Below are 19,706 nucleotides of genomic sequence, written 5' to 3' on the forward strand. Positions count from 1 at the left end.
CCCACCTTTTTAATTTAGCTTTCACCTAACGTTTATTTATTTTATGCTTATTTATTCTATCCTGTTATTCTATTTATATTATTAATTTAGGTTTTATCTAATATTTATTGATTTTATTCTTATTCATTATTTATCTTCTTACTCTATTTATATTTATATTGTATCCCATTCTTACTTATTTTATCTTTTTATCCTGTACATATCCTTATTGGGTCATATCTCCAGTGTTTCCTCGGAGGGGGCTCTCTGCACCGGGGCTGTGATCGACCGTGGCTGCTGGGGCTCTGTGGGTCTTCTCAGCCTGGCTGGGGGGCTTCTTTGCCTCCCTCCTGCTTTTAACCATGTAAAGCACTTTGTGCTGCATTTCTGTATGAAAAGTGCATTATAAATAAAGATTGATTGATTGATTGATGCCAGAACGGCCATAGTTAGACTCACTTTCCTGTTTACAAGGGTCCTCTTTCTTCTAGTATTTACATCAGGAGTGTAAATACTGTAAAACTGTCCACTTTTACAGTGTATAAAAGTATATTTAGAGCCTGGCAAAAGAATTGTGTACATCCCGTCAAAGAAGGGAAGTTGTACTTTTAAGGTTGTTACGTAGTGCTAATGAGCAGGCATTGCTGTCTCTGTCTCGGGATTAATAAAGTATTCTGATTCTGATTCTGATACACACACACACATTTTTTTGGATGCAGGTCACCAAGCTTGCTTCCTTGTCAGCTGATAACTTAAAACATCACCTCATCCAAATATGGTTACTTTTGACTCCAAAACACCAACAATGCAGAGGCCAAAATTGTTAACATTTGGGCAGAAAAACCAGTGGTTCCATCTTTTCTATACAGTCTTTGGTTAAAATGCACTATTATGTGCGCTTTGACTCAGTTGGTGGATGGTCTGTTTAAGTCACTGCAGTTTGTGCTTAGGTGTGCAATCATTCAGTGGCATTTGTCCATGCTGGTTTTATTGGTAATAGTGAATTAAAGTATGTTCACTCTGTTGTATTGGTGTTTACTATCACTTCATATGCAAGTTGTAACCACCGCATAGGAAGAGAGTTAAGCCTTTATTTGGACTGATACTGTGACAAGGATTTAGCAGTATTTATAGTCATTGTTAAATGTTTTTGGCCATGATAATTATGTAATGAAAATGTGATATTGCGACAGCCATACCTAACATAATAGTTATCAAGCAGAGCGAGACCAAGTGTACCAAAAATAAGACCGAGGCTCTGAAGCTTTGGAGGATGCTTACACACTACGCTCGTTAGTGTGCCATGTGCACATGCATTTTCAGCATGGATAGCCCCAGCGAGTAACAACCCCACAAATCTGGCAGTGTCAGCCCACAGTCGACCCGCACAGGATGACTTGTTTAATTTCGGTGACTGATTAGGTCTCTGCACAGTCTTTATGCTGTGCTGGACATCTGTTGTGATTTATGTGATATATGGCCATACAAAGCAAAACCTGTGAAATGTTAAACTATACACAGATGCAAGGTTTTGTATAATTACCATAGGACCTTGAATGTTTTATTCCTGTCTGGTTAGTGCACAGAGTCCAGCAGTCGGGGTGTGATTTAGCCACCTTTTAAAAAAAAAAAAAAAAAAAAGACAGCCCACCCAGCTTTAAAGTCACAATCCATAGCATAGTCATTAAAATTGATTTTTCTGCAGTGTTTGCCTAATTAAAGTGACAAAACAATGGTTTTTCATAGTTATAATGCTTTATTTCCTTTAGCTGAAGAAGGAACTGGGAATATACACTTACCGGCCACTTCATTGGGTACACCTTGTGAGACCTGGGTTCTGCTCCTTTTTGCCTTTAGAGCTGCCTTAATTCTTTATGACATATATTCAGCAAGCATCACACAGTTGCTGCAGAGTACAGTGCCCTTTGTAACACTACACATAATCCTTCATAAAGGGATGAACATGGTTAACAACAACTCTCTGCTGCTGTAGCTGACCTGCTTCAAGCTTCGGCGTGTTGTTTGTTCAGAGATGTTCTTCTTCATACCTTGGTTTTGACAAGTGTTTGAGTTACTGTTGCCCTTCTGTGTGTTTAGTCTGGTCTTTACCCCTGATGTGAACAAGCCATTCACACCCAGAGAACTGAAGCTCGCTAGTTAGTTTCTTTTTTTTATTGAGTCTATTTTATCCTTTTGTTTCGTGGCATGGTTTGGTCAGACCTCTGTCACAGAGAAAAACTCTCTAAATCAGATAGTGAGATGGTCCAGTCGTCTGATAGGTGAGCCACAGTCTTGTTTAGCCTCCCTGTACTCTAAGCAGGTACAGAGGATGGCTTTATCAATCCTTAAAAATGGCTCCCATCCTCTAAGGGGTGAATTTCAGCTTCTTCCCTCAGGACGGAGGTTTTTATTTCCGAGATGCAGGACAAAGCGTTATAAAAATAGATTTGTCCCCGTTGCTGTCACTGAATTAAATAAGAACTGTTTTTGATTCGAAATATTAAAATTACTATATATGTGCCACAGTGAGGTTTATATCTTTACTAGGTATGTGTGTTTTTAAAGGGATGTCAAATGCTGTCATTTTTTCTGTAAAGCAAATCTACCTTGCCTATGGGTATAAATAAAGTTACCTTGACCTACCTTGACCTTTTCAGACCATTTTCCAGTGGTTGTGCAGCAATACCCCAGCAGATCAACAGTTTCTCAGATACACCATACCACATTCAAAGTCACTTCAAATTGATGTTCAGTTTTAACTTCAGCAGGTTGTCTTAGCCACATCTACAAGCCCAAATGCACTGAGCTTCTGCCATGTGACTAGTAGATTAAACATTTGTGTTAATGAGCAGCTGAACACGTGTACCTAACAAAGTGGCCAGTGAATGTATATTTAGTATATTTTCCTGTTGATTTGATCATTTTAATAAATAGTTGATGATTGTTGCTGCTAATGTAGAGCTCAGCTTTTAAAGGTTTCCTTGTAACAATAGAGCCATGCCCTATCACGCTGACACTTTTATTTATATCATAAAACACTGATTAAGTATTTATAGCCTGATGCATTTTGCCCTTTTTTGTTCACTGTGACTGTCAATGAACTTTAGTACTTTTTGGACAGATGTTCTCATAAATGTTTCCCAGCTGTTGAAAGGGCACGGTCTGCCATTTCCTCTCTTGGATGGCTTTTAAAATGAAATATCTGCAGAAGTCGTAGAGCTTAGCAGCAATCAAAAACTGAGGGAGAATTTTGTTTATTCTTACTGTATGTGTACACTACCGGTTAATTTAAAATCCCTTTGTTTACATTTGATTTAAATTAGGTCCAGTGCCAAAGTTGTTCTTATAGAGCACAAAAAAAGACACACTGGGTATTTTGAAGTTGAGTAGCTTGCTTTCCCTTCCCTCTCCTTTATAACTTATCCACCACTCTGCATGTTTAAAGTATTTTATCATTGGGCTTAAATACCCATAAACTAGGAGCTTTGCTGTTGTGACACACTTGTCACAATAAACTATCCATAAAAGGGAAAAGTTGCCCATGTCTCTTAATAGAGGTCAACCTTTATTAACATTTAGGTGTGTTGGTGTTGATGGTTACATTATTAATCAGCAATAAATCCAGTCTCGTACACATTTTGCTATGTTAGGAAACAAAACTTTGTCCCAAATATGTGATCTAATTTTTGCAGTATGGAAATAAACTGATAAATTCTAAACACGTGGGCCGCCTAATAGCCTTGCGAGCAATCTGAGAACACAGCTTTAGGGTGTATACAGCTCATAAACACTTCTGCAGAGTGTTGTTTTAAAAGCCAAGATTGGGTATCCCAGGCCTCACCAGTCCTTTCCTGCTGCACTAGAAGCACTTTTCCTGGAAGTAAATAGAAGTGGGTATTTAACATAAGCAGCAGTAACCATTTGTCTACAAAAGGAGTCATCAAAACAAAGTATAAGACAACAGACAAATAGTTTCTGGCAAAACTTCACTTACTTCCAAGGTGCAGGAACTAAATAAAAGTCTGAAGAGGTATTTTTTTCTACTACAGAAACTAGAAAAATGCAGACAAAACCACAACAACAAAGCGAAGGTGCTGGGTTGAAAACAATAGGGGGGGAAATCAACAGCTCACACACTGCAGGGCACAAGCTGTGCTTATTTATTGCACCATAAATAAAAGTGTAATATTTCGAGTATACCTATCTGTACGTCCTCCACTTCTCGCTTTGCATTTTAAAGCAACGGCAAGTAAATGTAATGTGTGAGCCGGCTGCTTCGGCTGCCTTTTGTGCTTCTGCTGTAATTTACAATGTCAGCAGCCACACCATAGCAATGTCACGAAAACTTAAATTTAGTGCTACTATTTATTACATTTACACAAAGAACTGAAGGTTAGAAAGTTTGATCACATCGCTCAACGTCTTAAATAAACGAGGAACTCCCCCCCCCTTTGACATGATTTGCACATTTCAGTTTTGTGGCACTTCTGTTTCATGCGTCACAGGTGAAAGCACAGCAACAAAAGAAAAGAAAAAAAACACCTGGTTATAGCTCCTCCGACAAGCCCCCCTGTCTCCTCAGTCTTCTCACTGAGACTGAGATAGATTTCCAGGTCAGGGCAGGAGGACGGAGGAGATGAGGAGGCACAAAAGGAAAAAAAACACCAACTCAGATGAAATGCTAATCCTTTCTAGTCACATGGTTATTGTTTCTAATTTGAGCATGAGGATTGAGATGTAACCAAATCTGTCTCTACATCTTCAAGCAGTTATGTCTGTCATTACAGTTAAAAAAAAAATTCTGTATACCAATAAAATTTTAAAAAGGGGGCGGGTTTCTTATAGTTTTTCTACCTTTTAAATAGTTTTCTGTAATATTTTTGTGAAGGTTACGAGCTGAAACGTATTTTTTGATCAATAAAACCGTTCTATATAAAGCGCGTGTTGCTGGATATTTTGACCTCTGAGGAGAAAAGCCTTCACAGGAGCCTGTTGACCACTCTTTGACTGACAGCTGATGTCTCGGCACCGCAGCGCAAAAACAGCAGAATGTCAGCTTAGGGCCAAAGATGTCACCCCTCACTGTAGCAAAAAAAATCTCACAGATGGGATTATCACTTCAAAAGCTTGCATCTGATGAGTTGTTTTCAGGTTTGGTGATGGAGGCTTGTCAGATGCTGGGTTTGATGTAGCTTTGCAATGTGGAGCATAGCAGACAGGTGTGCTCTGCCCAGCAGCTGCTGGACTCCATCTGTCCATCAGGTCTGCAGGTTCAACAGTTTACTGTCCCTCCCATGTCCACAGCAGTGCTCTTCATTTTGTGAAGCGGCAGTCTTCATATTGTGCTGCACACAGAAGTGAACAGGAGCATTTCTTTTGGTTAAATAGGGCAAATCTACAACATTTCAATAAGAAGAGATGAGAAACCGAAGCCCCAATTTAAGATTGAGCCAGATAACAGGAGTGTATTCTCACATGGTGCAGCTTAAACATAAATCTGTTATTTTCAGTGTCAGCAGTCCCTGAAGGGGGGATTATTGTTCCTCATGTCTGCCAAGAGACAAAATACAAATGTGGAGTTCATTTCCAAAGTGCTGTGTGTCTATTTTGGCTCGTCGTTGATCATTCATCATTCAATATCTCTACAATACAGTGGAAGAAACATGCAGCCCTTGTTTCAACCCACGACTAATTTTAAAGTATCTCAGTTTGAATTAATTTTATAGTCTAAGTGTGGTGTGTGTTTCTCGCTAGTGGGATTTTTTTTCCGTTTGGGAAGGGGAAAAAAGCGCTCATCAGATGGCTGCTGGTCCCTGAGATGGAAAACACTGAGAAACGGTGCCCTAGATAACAAGTCAGTCCAGCCTCTTTTGCCAAACTGCAGGAGCACTGAAGTATCAAACAGCAATCAAAAGCACAGCCTGTTTTCTGTTCAGGGAGGTACTGTAGTGTGATTTGGGAGGAAATTCAAGGAGTTGCTTGTGCAAGACCCAGACTGGCATGGGAATCTAAGCAGGTTGCATCTCCACAGTCACAAATACACACACTTTCATGCACTGCAACCTTTGACCCACGTTCTGTTTCCCCCCACTGTTTGATAAGCTGCAGTTGTCAACTATGATCAAAACCAAGCCACCCTGCATCTCAAACTCGCGCCTTCCTTCTCACTAAACTCTTCAAAGCATCTTGACTATGATATATTTAAATATACATACATATTCTATATGCATCTCTGCAGCACACATCTCACCCAGATCATCCAGAGATAAACAGGTAAAGCGTCACTTCTGTGCTGCCAAAGAGAAAGATCAGATTTCTGCTGCAGACACCCACACTTAAGCTGCAATGCAGATATTTTTCTATAGCTTTTACAGTCAAAATGAGTTGAGGTTCAATAAGAGAGTGAAAATAAAACTAAAGTAATAGTAAACATTTAATGAAAGACAAAACACTGGAGTGAGGAATGAAGTCTGGAGCTGAAGTTTGAGATATTACTGATCCTGTCCGCCTCAGCCTGAGGCAGGTCGAGGGCCCAGATAGCAAAAACACAGTAACCTTTTAGTCTCTTCACTCAAAATATACCAAAAGGGCCATCTGCCTGAGGATGTGATCCTGCACGTGGCCTTACAGGAAAAAAAAACAATTCGAGATTTGGCTCAAGGTCATAACTTGCAATACTGCACAGGTCATTTGGCAGTTACTTTTAAAAAATCCACATAACAGAGATGAGCTGCCAGATGGAAGAAGTTTCTCTGCACTGGTTTAATTTTTTGGACTGTGCATAAAGGATGGGGATGGTTTCCAGATCAAAGAAGTGCATCCAGTGAGGCCCTTAAACCAGCATTACCTTTAATGGCCAGCAGGGGGCGCCTCTTGTGGTCGCGAAAAGTTCAATTTATCATAAAAGCACAAAAAATCTACTTTCTTGCCAAAAACGAATGATGTCATAGACTGTGACATCATTTACATTTGGTTAGACACTGAGATGGTAAAGGTAGCCCCAGGTCGTTCTCCGGAGTCATAAAATGCCATGGATGCAAATTACCACTTGACTGGTCAGCAGTAAATAAATGTAACCTTGTAATTCAGATTTTTATCTGTTAATCTGAATTTATTTTCACAGATGAAGAATGATGTAATGATGATATTACTCTGTGTGTTTAGGTAGTTTTCTAACTCTAAAATGTGCCAGAAATGTACATCAGAGAATAAAAACATAAGCAGTACAAGTTAATTGTTTTTTAAGGGAAGTGGGAATTATTTTTATTTTTGATGAATCATTGCTTGTTTTAATAATCTGTTAATTAAATGGAGTCTAAGGTGAATTCTATGGGCAGAAATCTGTGCCATCAGAAACTGAATTTGAATAAGTTCAATTTGAATTTGAATTGCTCAGATTGAATCTGAATTGTAACTTGAATAAATGCTTTTGAAAACTGAATTTGAATTAGTCTAATTTGAAATTGAATTTATGGTTTGAAAATGATCATCACTAAATTGAAATTGAATTTTATATTTTGAAAATGAATTGATTTGCTTTGAAACTGCATTTTATCCTTTAAAAATTCAGCTCTCGAATAATTTCAGTTTCACTTCTCACCATTCAGTTTCAGTTCCAAAATTCAGTTTTTTGGAACTTACATCCGGTTCCGGTTCAAGCGCAGATTAATAGAACTACGTTTTACTAGCGGACCGAAAGTGTTACTGACGGGAATCTACAGCGTCTTGAGCTGAATTAAGACTTCAGAAGTCATTCGTCATGTCGAATGACCAGCGGATAAACTCTCAGGTTGGTAATAAATGTATTACATGTATAAGAACAAGCGTCATGTTAACAAATGATAGCCGTACGGTAACTTTTATGCTTATTGTAGCTGCTAGCTAAAAACGCTAATTTAGCGTAGTTTGCCCTGAATTCAGCTTTGACAAACAAATATGATCGACTGTTTCTAGTAGAATTCCAAAGTTGTCATCTTGGACCCTCTCAGAGTACCCCCTCTGTATGCTTGCAGAGACCCCTACAGTAGGGAAACATGCAAAACGGTGTCCAAACCTTTGTATTTTAGCTTTATTTATGTCTTACACAGCATCCCAACTCTTTAGCTAACTTAATAACTTTAGCTAAAGTGAATAGTTAGTCTAATTCATTAGTGCAGCATTACTGGATCACCTCTGTTTGAAGTGAATGAAGGTGAAAGTGAAACTGAAATTATTCGAGAGCTGAATTTTTAAAGGATAAAATGCAGTTTCAAAGCAAATCAATTCATTTTCAAAATATAAAATTCAATTTCAATTTAGTGATGATCGTTTTCAAACCATAAATTCAATTTCAAATTAGACTAATTCAAATTCAGTTTTCAAAAGCATTTATTCAAGTTACAATTCAGATTCAATCTGAGCAATTCAAATTCAAATTTAACTTATTCAATTTCAGTTTCTGATGGCACAGATTTCTGCCCATAGAATTCCTTTTAAAGTGAAGCAGTCACAGGAAAGCGACACATGTTGTCTGTTCTTTGCTGCAGGTGAATGCTACCTGATGGAGTGGTCAGACTGGAGCTCGTGCGTCAACATCTGCGCCAAAGAGGCCGGCGTCGACTTTGCCTCGGTTCAGGTCCGCTCACGAGCCGTGCTCGCCCAGGAGCCTGAAAACCTGCTGCTCTGTCCTGACCAGGAGTGGGAGTCTCAGCCCTGCACAGGTGGAGAACACTTTGAAAAACATGACGGCTTCAACCTCTCCTGGCCAGAAAGTTTGACAAATTAACAGAAGCAAAGTCTATTTGAACAGTGAACTTTCTATGAATACAAATTAGCTTGCTGCAGCCCAGCAGCTCCAAACTTTGATGCATTTATTCCTTCTATTTATCCGCATATTCGTAATATTTACGGCGAGGGTAAACTGAAGTCAGTCTCGGGGTGTGAAAGGTTGAAGGCAGTGGAGAGCACGTCAGTGCATCAGAGGGTTAACGCAAAAAGACACTTACTTTCAGAGTCATACCCGCAGGCTGTTTAGGCTTCTATCTCTCTGCATTTGGACTGTCAGAGGAAAGAAACCTACTGAACAACAACATGCTGACATTGTGGGAAAGACAGATCTGACACAGGAGTCGCATAGATTTTCCTCCCTGGGAGGCATCAGTGCTAACCAGTGGGCTGCTTCCCTATCATGCCCGATACACAATCGAGAAGAAAAAGATACTAACTGCTACTGTTTGTCTTTCCCGTTATGCCGGGTCAATTGGTGCTCTCCCAGATGGGATTTCTCGAGTCAGATTTTCAAACGTTTGAAACCCAGATGCTCGTTTACAGTAGTGATCTCTGCGATTCCCTCTGCTGCATTAATCACCCATTAGATGCAGCATTGTGAATCACTACGACAAAACTCAACACACAGTGTACTGTAATTCCCCCTTACCTCCCTCGTTACTGTACACAGCCCACAGCAGTCTTCGCTAGCATGACCTGGTTTCACAGCTTCACTCAAGGCATGGGGGGAGGAGTGGCCCAGCCAAGACTAGTGGAGGTGGAGGAGGATGAGAGAGTGGAGGCAGGGAAGGAAAAGGCGGTGATGGAGAAAGAGAGGCTGGGGATGGAGGGACGGGAAGGTTTGATGTGAGGCTCCAGGCTTGAGAAAAACAAAAACAACACTGTTGTTCTGCTGTTAAAGTCGTTCTGTTTTACAGTATAGTGATTCTTACTGTGCTTTGTGTCTCCAGTATACGCAGATTGACAGAATGGCCAGCACTTTTACTTCAATGCAATAATCACAATAATTTGAAGAACAAAAACAACAAAGCTGCTCACTGCTTTTCAGCAGCTCCAGAGACGTAAAAGCAAAACCTTAATGAAACACGAGTCCCTCCATTTGTAGGCATTTAAATTTGAAATTTGCAACTTGAATCTGAATTTATAACAAGGTAAAAATCAGAGTTGGAGTTACATTTATTCTCCAGGAAACCAGAAACATGTGAGACTCATCGACACGTTCATTATGTTCAAAACTATTAGAAGGATTTTCTTCAGTAGATTTATTGATCACTCATCAAAGGTCATTCTCATCTCGCAAAATTCACTTTTGGCTGTAGCTCAAGAATTCATCATCTCATTAAGCTGGTAAAATTTTGCAATAAAGAGATCGTTCGTTCATTTTGGGCATGTTAGTTTAATAGGTGATTCTAAATTGGCTGCAATGCCAATGCCTGGCTTTATATCTCTGGTATTCTTAGTGCACCAGAGATAGAAAGTATCCGTATCCATGATGGACCAGCGACCTGTCCAGAGTGCAACCTTCTTTCAAAGTCGCAGGGATGGACTCAGGCTCACTGTGATCCTAGCTGGATAAGTGGTTATGGATGGATAAATAGGCAACAATAATGTTGGGTGCTCACTGTGCACACTGTGGTGATATAGATTTGTTTTGTGCTGCCTGATTGAACACATATATAAGGGATTTTGTGGCCATTGCAGCTTATTTGCAGAAACATCCATATTTGCAACATTTTTCTGCTTAAGCATCCAAACATAAACATTTTTTATGTTTGTTAAATCCCACAAAGTCCTCATTACAAATTTAACTTTGGACAAGTTTAAAATCTCAGTAAGTAAATGGAGTACATAATGGGTTTAAGACACGTTAGACTTTATTTCAGTGCTATAGTGCTCTATCACCACCAGCTGATTGGTTCAGTTTGTACATCAAAAACTGCTCAGGTCCATTAAGGGAACATTTGGGTTCAAATATCCTCACATGTGCCAAAGTTAATCCTGCACACCTAAATGTTATCTCATTATAAAATGTGTTATTTGCAAAGCTATAATTATATCACTAAAGATAAAACAAAGTAACAAATTCTACCATTAGCAATAATTAGTGTAAAATATTCATCCATTTTTTTTTGTTCTGCTTGTCCAATTCAGGGTAGCAGAGGTGTGCAGGAGCCTATCATTTCATTATTAGAAGTAAAAAAAGGTTCTATGAACACGAAAATCCATTTATTAAAAATGAATGGTGGTTTAAAAGTGTTACTAGATTTTATACGGCCCACAACCAGCAAGCCTGAAAGATGGTTTTGTGGTTAAGACATTTGCACTGCACACCAAAGAGCCTGATTCAAGAGTGGGAGGAGACTACAAACCCAGTTTCAGGATGTCACAAGAAGGTACTCCAAGTGATGTCCCCAACCCTGAATAAGTGGGAGGGTGTAAATCTGTGCCAAATCAAATACGTGGATCTATCTGCTTTAGTGACCTGCTGGGAATTAAGGGAGCAGCCGAAAGCACGCCCCAGCAAACTTGAATGACATTAACTTCCCCTCTTATTAGTGACCATGGTGCCGTGATTTTGCCAGGTACAGACAGCACCTCGCTTAGCAGCTTAGCAGCCACTGTAGAGTGAATGTGTGCAATTGGCACAGTTTGATATGAAAGTGATTGAAAATGCAGTCAGTTTAAAAAGCTTGAATATAATTACTCTTCTTTTCAGTTAATATGGCTGAAAATCATCCATCGCCTTTCTCAGTTCTTACAGATATTCTCATATCTGGGACTACTACTGACATTATTTCTGCCTCCAGAAAAAAAGGAGAAAAAAAACTTCTGCGCTTCTCCTGAGAAATGTTTCTGTGGTAGTACAACTCCAGTCTGCTCATAAAAGATGGTGGGAAGTGCCAGCCTAAGTGAGTGATTCAATGATAACTTAACACGTTTGAAAAACGACTTCAGCTCTAGCGGAGCAAGGAAGAAAGAGAGAAATGAGAAGAGTAAAGTACATAAAAGGTGAAGTCCTCTCAGCCGCAGAGGATTCATCCCGTACGGCGGCAGATAGAGGCGTACCACTGACGGGAGCAGCGATACTGTACCCACGTCTGTGGAGAATAGCTCTGTCTTTTGTTCAAGGTTAAATTGTTCATTTACTCTGGCTGAATTGGCTGGACTGATGATTGGTTACACAGAACTCCGCAGGGAAATACAGTCATTTACTGCACTGATGGAGATATTGATAAAGTCATAATAGCACTGATAAAAAGTCATTAAGCAAAAGCTCTTACTGAAGATTAAAACATTGAACTGGACCCTTTTGAGACGACACGGTCATATTATGTGTCAGCAGCCTATTATACAACCACAACTTAGCAGCTGCTTTATTAATCTGGTGTCTCTCATATGATTAATGGTCACCACTGCCTGACTCAGTACAGCCTTCACAGTTGTTGACTGTTTTTGTGTTTTGCTTTCAGGAGGTGAATGTTTCGAGTACAAATGGTTCAGCAGCATTGGCCCAAATTCCACTCGGCCTTTGATCTGGTGTCAACGTTCAGATGGACTCAATGTCACTGGTAAGGAACTCCAAAAAAGCTGCTCCAAACATTTGTTTCACACAGTTGTTTCTGCTGTCTGTGAGCACAGCAGCAATGACCCCCACCCGCTGTTTGAATCCCATTTTTTAAAGAGGGCAGACAATCAGAAGAAAGCTGACTGAGGGAGAGGAGCGAAAACAGCTTGTTTTAGAAATAACTTAAAAAAGTAAAAAGAAAATAACAAACCGCACAGATTAGCTGACCTGGTGGGCTTTGGAGGACTTTTTAGGAGTTGCAACCTCAAAAGTGTGCTCACCTTTGGATTAAATGAGAACATTAAAGGTTTGATTTTTGCTTAAGATCAAAGAAAAAAAAAAGAGCAAATGCAAAATTCAAATGGCCAAAATAATACAAAGGTTTGTTTTGTTTTAGCAGAAGATTTGACATTTCTGATGAGCAGACCGATCACATGATTGACCTCATTCAACAAGCTCAGTTATGCTAGGACTGAGGTGGAGGAATTTTGAAACATTAGTAAATATTAGTATGTTTTGAATAAGTACGAGCATCAAATTGTTCACTGAGGTAGACGAGGCTGCTGAGGTTGTTAGTCTCAACAGAGAAGCACATCTGTGTATCATCAGCGTAGCAGTGACAAGTAGATGGCTTTGAAGCTCTTTGAAGCAGTATGGGAGAAATAAGCATTATTATGACCATTATACAGACAGTCATGTAAAAAAAATGTTCTAGTATAAAATAAAAATATGGATGGATGGGGGGGAAAGCATAATTGCTCCACTTTGAGTCTGGAGGTCTGCAGCAGAGTTGCTGAAGGTTCAATTGCTTCTTTTTTTGTCATATTTTTTCACCATTTGACTTTAGTTTTTGGAGTCTCTGCAACTAATGATCACATTTATAATTATTTGTTCTGATGATTTTATTATCAAGTGTTTTTTTTTATCCCATAAAACCTTAAAAAAAAAACAAAAAAAAAAAACTAACTGCAACTTCTCAATGCCCGTGTTGTTATATTTACATTTTTTGATTATAACTTGCTGGATGTGTTCTTATTAAATGACACAACTGATTAGAATTGTTTCAACTTCACATCTATAAATAAAATGAAAAAAAAACCCCATTAAAATTACATTATGTTTGAGCTTAAGAAATCAAACTGTTGTCAAGGACTTGCAAGTACGCTTTAGTCATCTTTAAAGGGGTCTCGAGCTAGAAGAGATCAGAAAACACTGTCCTACAGTAGTGTGCATAATAAATAGAGCAGCTGAATTTTTCTTTAAAGTGAGAAACTGGAGGTTGCAGCCGCTCTTAAGCTCAACTGTAAGCCTAAACCATTGGTGGCAATTTTATGTAGGAGGTAAAATTTACACAAAATGTCAGAAATATAACTGAAGAAAATAGGCGCTTATTTCTATATTGATCTAAGGTGGTGGGCGATGGCAAGCCGGTACAGCTTTTCATCTCCGTTTAACACATCAACACATAAAATTGTTTTTAAAATAAACCTGGAAACATTGGATTTACTGAGTTATTATTGCAGATGAAAGTACATGCTGTGAAATAACCCCAAGTGGTACGTTTTAAACGTGGAGACGAACCGATTGTGCTCGTGTGATCGTATTAAAATGTACTCAATCTGATGCTGTTGTCTCTTTCACAGGAGGTTGTCCTCCAATGAACCCTCCAGAGGACAACAGCTCCTGTGACCCGCCCTGCCTCATGCCAAAGTCTTTCTGCAGCGAGGTGAGTGGATTTTGTCCTCATGTCACAATAAACTCAAAAATAAAAGAGCAATTTTCCTAAACCCTAAAGCACAGCTTTCCTGGATGAGTGGTAGTCTGTGCAAACATTGTGACACACTGAATTGAATTTGAATGCAGCAGGGAATAAAATGATAGCAGCAGGAAGATGTAAAACCCATTGCTCCACAGTGTCATTCAACTGCACTTCATCAAAATCATGTAAATAAGTTTTTGTCTCACAGACACGGCAGCTGGCAAACCACAGAGTGATCTATTTTCCAGGCTTGAATAGCTTTTAGAAACAACTCTTGACCTAGCAATGAAGGCAGGTTACCAGCTGTAGTAGCTCGTACAGCCAGCCGCCTTACGTAACCGCTGAATAATCGGGTCAAAACGATCGGATGAGAAGCAGGGTCAGGACTTCTGAGGTCACCCATTCAATCCCCAGACGAGGATGAAAAGACTGCACTCACACAGTTTATTAGGTACACTCAGCTAAAACCTAATGCAGTGTAAGACAACAGTCGTACAGTAAATCCTCTCTTCATCGTGGTAGTAATGTTCAGTTTTGCAGACAGGTGTTTATGGTCACTCTGAAGGTTTGTTGTGCTGTGGGATTGGATTACATAACACTGATGGGTGTTTCATATATTTTTGTAACCCTGTTAATATGAGTGAGGGCATACTAAATACCAAAAACACCTCTGTGTGTGGAGAAGGCAGTTCAGTGGTGTCACAAACTGCAGCGTCCAAGACGACGATGAAATTACACCTCGACAAAATATCTGACTAGCCAAGTGAAAGACTGTTCACACTAGGCTTGGTTGCATTGCACCCCGTCCCCACTTTCCTGCTGGCCTGCGCTCACACTGCGCTTAACGATCCGAGTCCTGAGTACACTTCAGTCTGTCTAAGCATCTCAAACTTTGATTTTTATGTGGCCACACTGGAGCTGCTCTGGAATTGGTGAGAAACTGTCCTCTCACATACATTATTACTTAAGGCGAATTTCACAGAGCCAGCAGTTGTTGAGAAATCATCGGACTTCCACACTTGGCTGACCGCACTAGGTGTGCAAGTGTCTGACCTCACTGTGACCTGGCCCACCTCTTCAAATCGGCTAGGCTAAAGTACCGTACGCACCAGTTACGGGGGCGACCGTGGTCCAGGGGGTTGAAGCTCGGTTACAGGTTGCTGGTTCGATCCCCAGCTCTCTCTGTCCTGGTCGTTGTGTCCTTGGGCAAGACACTTTACCCTACCGCCTGTTGGCCAGAGGGGCCGATGGCACGACATGGCAGCCTCGCTTCTGTCAGTCTGCACCAGGGCAGCTGTGGCTACAACTGTAGCTTCCCTCCACCAGTGTGTGAATGCGAGAGTGAATGAATAACGGAATTGTAAAGTGCTTTGGGTGCCTAGAAAAGCGCTATATAAATGCAATCCATTATTAGTTACACCAGTCAAATAAACTGGACTTTGAGGGTCAAACATAGTCAAGCGTTACCCAGTTTGGCACCATAAATATCAGAAAACAGTCCAGTTTAAGCAAAATCTAATGGCAGTTAAACTTTGTCTGTACACAAATCACATGTATATTTAAGAGGAATTAATCACAGCTTATTTCAAATGCCACTGTGCATAACACTGCACATGCATGACGTTAGCTACACCTGGCAACGTAACCTAACATTAGCAGTGACGACAGCAGTCTTCTTTCCTTCCGCACGTCTATGCACAATGCATCTATGCATTGCCAGTTTAGTCAGCACAGCTCATATACAAATGCTCATTTTTGACATTATAATACCATAGAGCTCTGCAGGTATTCTCTTTCTCTACTTTGTGTGCATTAATAAAAAACACGAATAATTACAGTAGATTAACAGAGTAGTATTTCTGTTGCTGACAAGTGAGGGCAGCAACATTTAATTGTCTAGTTGGCGAATCATACACATCCACAGTACAAGTTTAAATCTTGTTAATAAGTTGGTGACAGCTGGAGAAATCAGTTAGGAGCCCTCGCTATTTACCACATTTAAAATACCTTTGAGCAAGGCATTAAAATAGGTTTTATTGAACCTTCTGACATTTTGAATTAAATATTAATTTGCATATGAGATTCTTAATTGTTGTCATATTTGCTACATCTGGCTTTTTATAAATTATTGCTTAAAAATGAATTGTGCAATTTATTGAGGTTTTTCAGGGGAGGGGGATTAGCACTGATGATGTAGAAGCTCTCAAAAAGTAATGCATCAAATATGACACACTTTGATTTAAGGGGTTAATGCCCAACCTGGGGTCATACTTGTGACTGTAACTGTTTCGGTGAACATACAGCAGGTGACTCTGGGTGCAAAGCAATGCTTAAATGGCCCTCCATCTGCAGCACAGACTATTATTGTTCCTGCTGAATTGGAAACAGGCATTAGCAGAAAATACAGTATATGGGAATGAGGCTACAGCAGGTCACAAACAGCTCTGAAATGGTTCGATTTGTCTGGAAGCTTGTGCTTTTATCTTGATTGACTGTAAATGAATGAGAAATGTCAACACGTGGTGGCCTCAGTGCAGCAGTTAAACCTGTCTTCGAACAGTAACAGGTCGGCCATGCTGCCATACCAGCCAGGACTCTTCTGAACACTCCTCATGAATTAATTCACTTTGAGATTAGCTTGTTTAACATCCCTCCAAGCACTGTACTGTCGCTCCAGCTTAAATCATATATGAATCTGCGCTGCCCCCTGCAGGCTGGTATTTGCATGTGCGAGGAAGGCTTCACAGAAGTGCTGTCATCCACTGGGCAGCTGGACCAGTGTGCCCCCATCCCTATCCTGGAGATCCCCACAGCAGGGGACAAGAAAGGGGATGTGAAGACCAGTCGTGCCATTAACCCCACACTGCCCACCACCATCCAGCCCGGACGCAACGGGCGAACTTGGTACCTGCAGCCCTATGGACCAGGTCAGACCATCACACACTCATCACACCTTATGCAGATTCATAGCACTGTTTACCAAACTACAGGTTATCGTCAGTGTTAACAAACATCACAAATGCAAGGAGAATACAATTGTTTTGCTGCTGTCAAGTGAAAACCTTTAAAAGACCTCTCCAATGCTCATTTGCACCTCTATACTGTATTTCTTGGACTCTACTAGAGTAATTTTGTATGTTTCACAGGTCAAAATGATCCGTATTTATCTTATACATGGCCTCTGTCTAGCCCCTCAGTTCATCCGCCATCTTAAAACAACCTTTTTGGTTCCTGTTTTTAGGCCACCTGCACTTTCAGCCAGTTTTCCTCTGATTGACGGCTTCTCACAAACAGCAGATGTATGAGGCTGCTGTGCTAACAGCCAGAGCTGGTTTTAAAAATAAAAACTCCCCCCCATCTTTGACATGCAGTGATATGACAGGAAATAAGAAAAACCATAACAGCACCCCCATTTAATCTTTAAAATGCCATGTGTTGGGGAACTACTTAAAGTGCTGCTTTACAAGCTTTTCTTTCTATAGAAAAATGAATGTAGGCACAACTATTGCATCCTTTCCAAAGCAAGCCTTTGCTTACAGTGATGGTAGACATGTATCTGTAAAGTAAAGAATGTGCAGAGAATAATAAAAACTCCTCCATTTCAAGTTTCTGTTAGTGTGGCTGAAGGGAAAAGATTTCCGAGTCCAGCGTCTGACTTTTTCCAACCTACAGAGCTCCACATAATCCTTGAAGTGAAGTTAAGACATAAAGCTGAGAGGTTTTCACATGACAACAGCAGGACGTGCTTTACTTTCAGTGTGTTTGGGCGGATTTGGTGTTGACAGTGCTGAATTAATGTTAGCTTGTACTTGCAGCTCTGTATGAAATAAAACCAACATGTAATATCACACGAGTCCTTTTGGATGCACTGATGAAGCTTTCCTACCTGCTCTTGACTTCCGCTACATTAACGTTTGAGAGCGGCGTCTGCACGGAGCGTTGTGACTGATGATGCATGCGAGAACCATTTAGGATGCGAGAGCACAGAACAGATTGAGTTAAAGTGTCTCAGGAGCAAACACTTCCACATCCACAAACCATCACTTACAGTAACCTTTGCATTGTTTATCTTCCATATGCTTGCTTGTTTTGCAATACAATGCTTGCTGTTATACTTCACTACAGTAAGATATAAATAAAGATGCAACTAGATTATATAGCTTGTGATTTGCACTGTGATCAGGTCAACTTTGGGAACAAGAGAAAAGCAATTGGGCATGTTTGAGAAATCGACACATCAATATTTTTTGCAAGTGCCGCATACTTACTGAGTACACACAGAGTACTTACAGGGTACTAATTGCATAAACATTGCATAAACGCGACTGTAAGCTGGAAAAAGAAAAAAAGATGATGGGTGCGTGTTTGACAGTTATAATGCCCCACTGCGTCACTGATTTGTCCTGTATGTGCCAGCTTCGGTTTTCTGGTCTGACGTCAGAGTTGTGCTCGTCTAAGGAGCTTGGAAAGAAAACGACTGGGGTTCTTTAAGTTTTAACAAAACGTAATCTGACAAAATATCTATTATTCTAAATTAAATGACTAAATTGGCTAAAAATATTTTCTTACAGTGCCGAGATTTATTTTGGCTCCAGCTCTGTTTGAGACATGGTCTCTATAAAGGAAAAATTCAGATTTTGTTTAATATTTCAGTCTATTTGAGTCTATTTCTACCCCCTGCAGAGTTAATAAATTATCACTCCATTATTTCTGACACATTCTACTAATTATAAAAAAAATAAGAGACAACATGTTTACATGACTGCGAGTGACAGTAGTTTGGGAAATGGACACTAGTACACTTTGCAGTCTGTAAGCAATGATCACAGATCACTTGTGTGAAGTCAGCCCCTGGCCCATTTAACCGTCAGGCTCTGGCTCTTCGCTGCCCATCTGACAAAAGCTGCTGCACCCTGAGAAAATACACAGAGCACCATTTATGGATAACAACATGCTCCGCTGGTTTCTCATTCCCGGTATTTTTTGCCTTGTTTTCTTCCACTATGCCCCCAGATAAGTACCTGACTCTCAGGATATTACACTGTAAACCACAAGCTATGTGATTTATTTATTTATTGATATTAGAGGGATGCACTGATCCAATACTTGAATCGGATGTTTATATCAGTTCAACCCTAATTCACAAAGCAGGATCAGGTATTGTTGACAGTGGGTCAGTCTGTTCAATAATTCTGTTTGTCTGCGATTACTACACCACACATCAGCAGCTGTTAGCAGGAGAGCTACAACAGTAACAGCAAAGCATCACCAGTTTAGACATATTTCACCTCAAACTGTGGTTGAGTGATTTGACACGACTGAAAAGCTCCAACATCGACAGTGCTTTCTGTATTACCTTCTCATTGGCAGCCTTTTATTATTAATAAAATAATCTAACACAGTGTGGTAAAGCAGATTATTATTTCACTTGTTAAGGAGGAAAGGCTGAGATGGTTTGGACATGTGCAGAGGAGGGATAGTTGATGTACTGGACAAAAGATTTTGAAGATAGAGCTGCCAGGCAGGAGGAGAAAAGGAAGAACATAGAGAAGATTCATGGATGTAGTGTGAGAGGAGACGCAGGGCTGCTGTGACAGAAAAGGATGCGAAGGAGAGGGCGAGATGGAGACAGATGAT

General features: G+C 40.1%; 1 protein-coding gene and 1 long non-coding RNA gene across 4 annotated transcripts in view; one reads left to right on the top strand and one right to left on the bottom strand.

Moving 5' to 3' along the window:
• Window positions 1-19,706, top strand: part of LOC102307381 (thrombospondin type-1 domain-containing protein 7A) — a 205,616-nt gene that overhangs the window by 178,454 nt on the left and 7,456 nt on the right. For all 3 annotated transcript variants that reach the window (XM_005942851.2, XM_005942853.2, XM_005942850.2), the window contains 4 exons: window positions 8,505-8,678; window positions 12,216-12,314; window positions 13,954-14,036; window positions 16,783-16,996. In XM_005942851.2, coding sequence (XP_005942913.1) covers window positions 8,505-8,678; window positions 12,216-12,314; window positions 13,954-14,036; window positions 16,783-16,996 — 570 coding nt within the window. The remainder of the gene's footprint in view (window positions 1-8,504; window positions 8,679-12,215; window positions 12,315-13,953; window positions 14,037-16,782; window positions 16,997-19,706) is intronic.
• LOC106633664 overlaps window positions 3,255-19,706 on the bottom strand; it is a 57,943-nt gene continuing 41,491 nt past the window's right edge. The window contains exons 2-4 of the long non-coding RNA XR_006055447.1: window positions 9,395-9,604; window positions 8,516-8,670; window positions 3,255-5,324 (exon numbers count right to left, since the gene is read on the bottom strand). This is a non-coding gene — a long non-coding RNA (uncharacterized LOC106633664). The remainder of the gene's footprint in view (window positions 5,325-8,515; window positions 8,671-9,394; window positions 9,605-19,706) is intronic.

This window comes from Haplochromis burtoni, unplaced genomic scaffold (genome assembly GCF_018398535.1).
Source record: "Haplochromis burtoni strain Fernald_Lab_line unplaced genomic scaffold, NCSU_Asbu1 Contig_351, whole genome shotgun sequence".
In the NCBI taxonomy this organism is placed as follows: Eukaryota; Metazoa; Chordata; class Actinopteri; order Cichliformes; family Cichlidae; genus Haplochromis; species Haplochromis burtoni.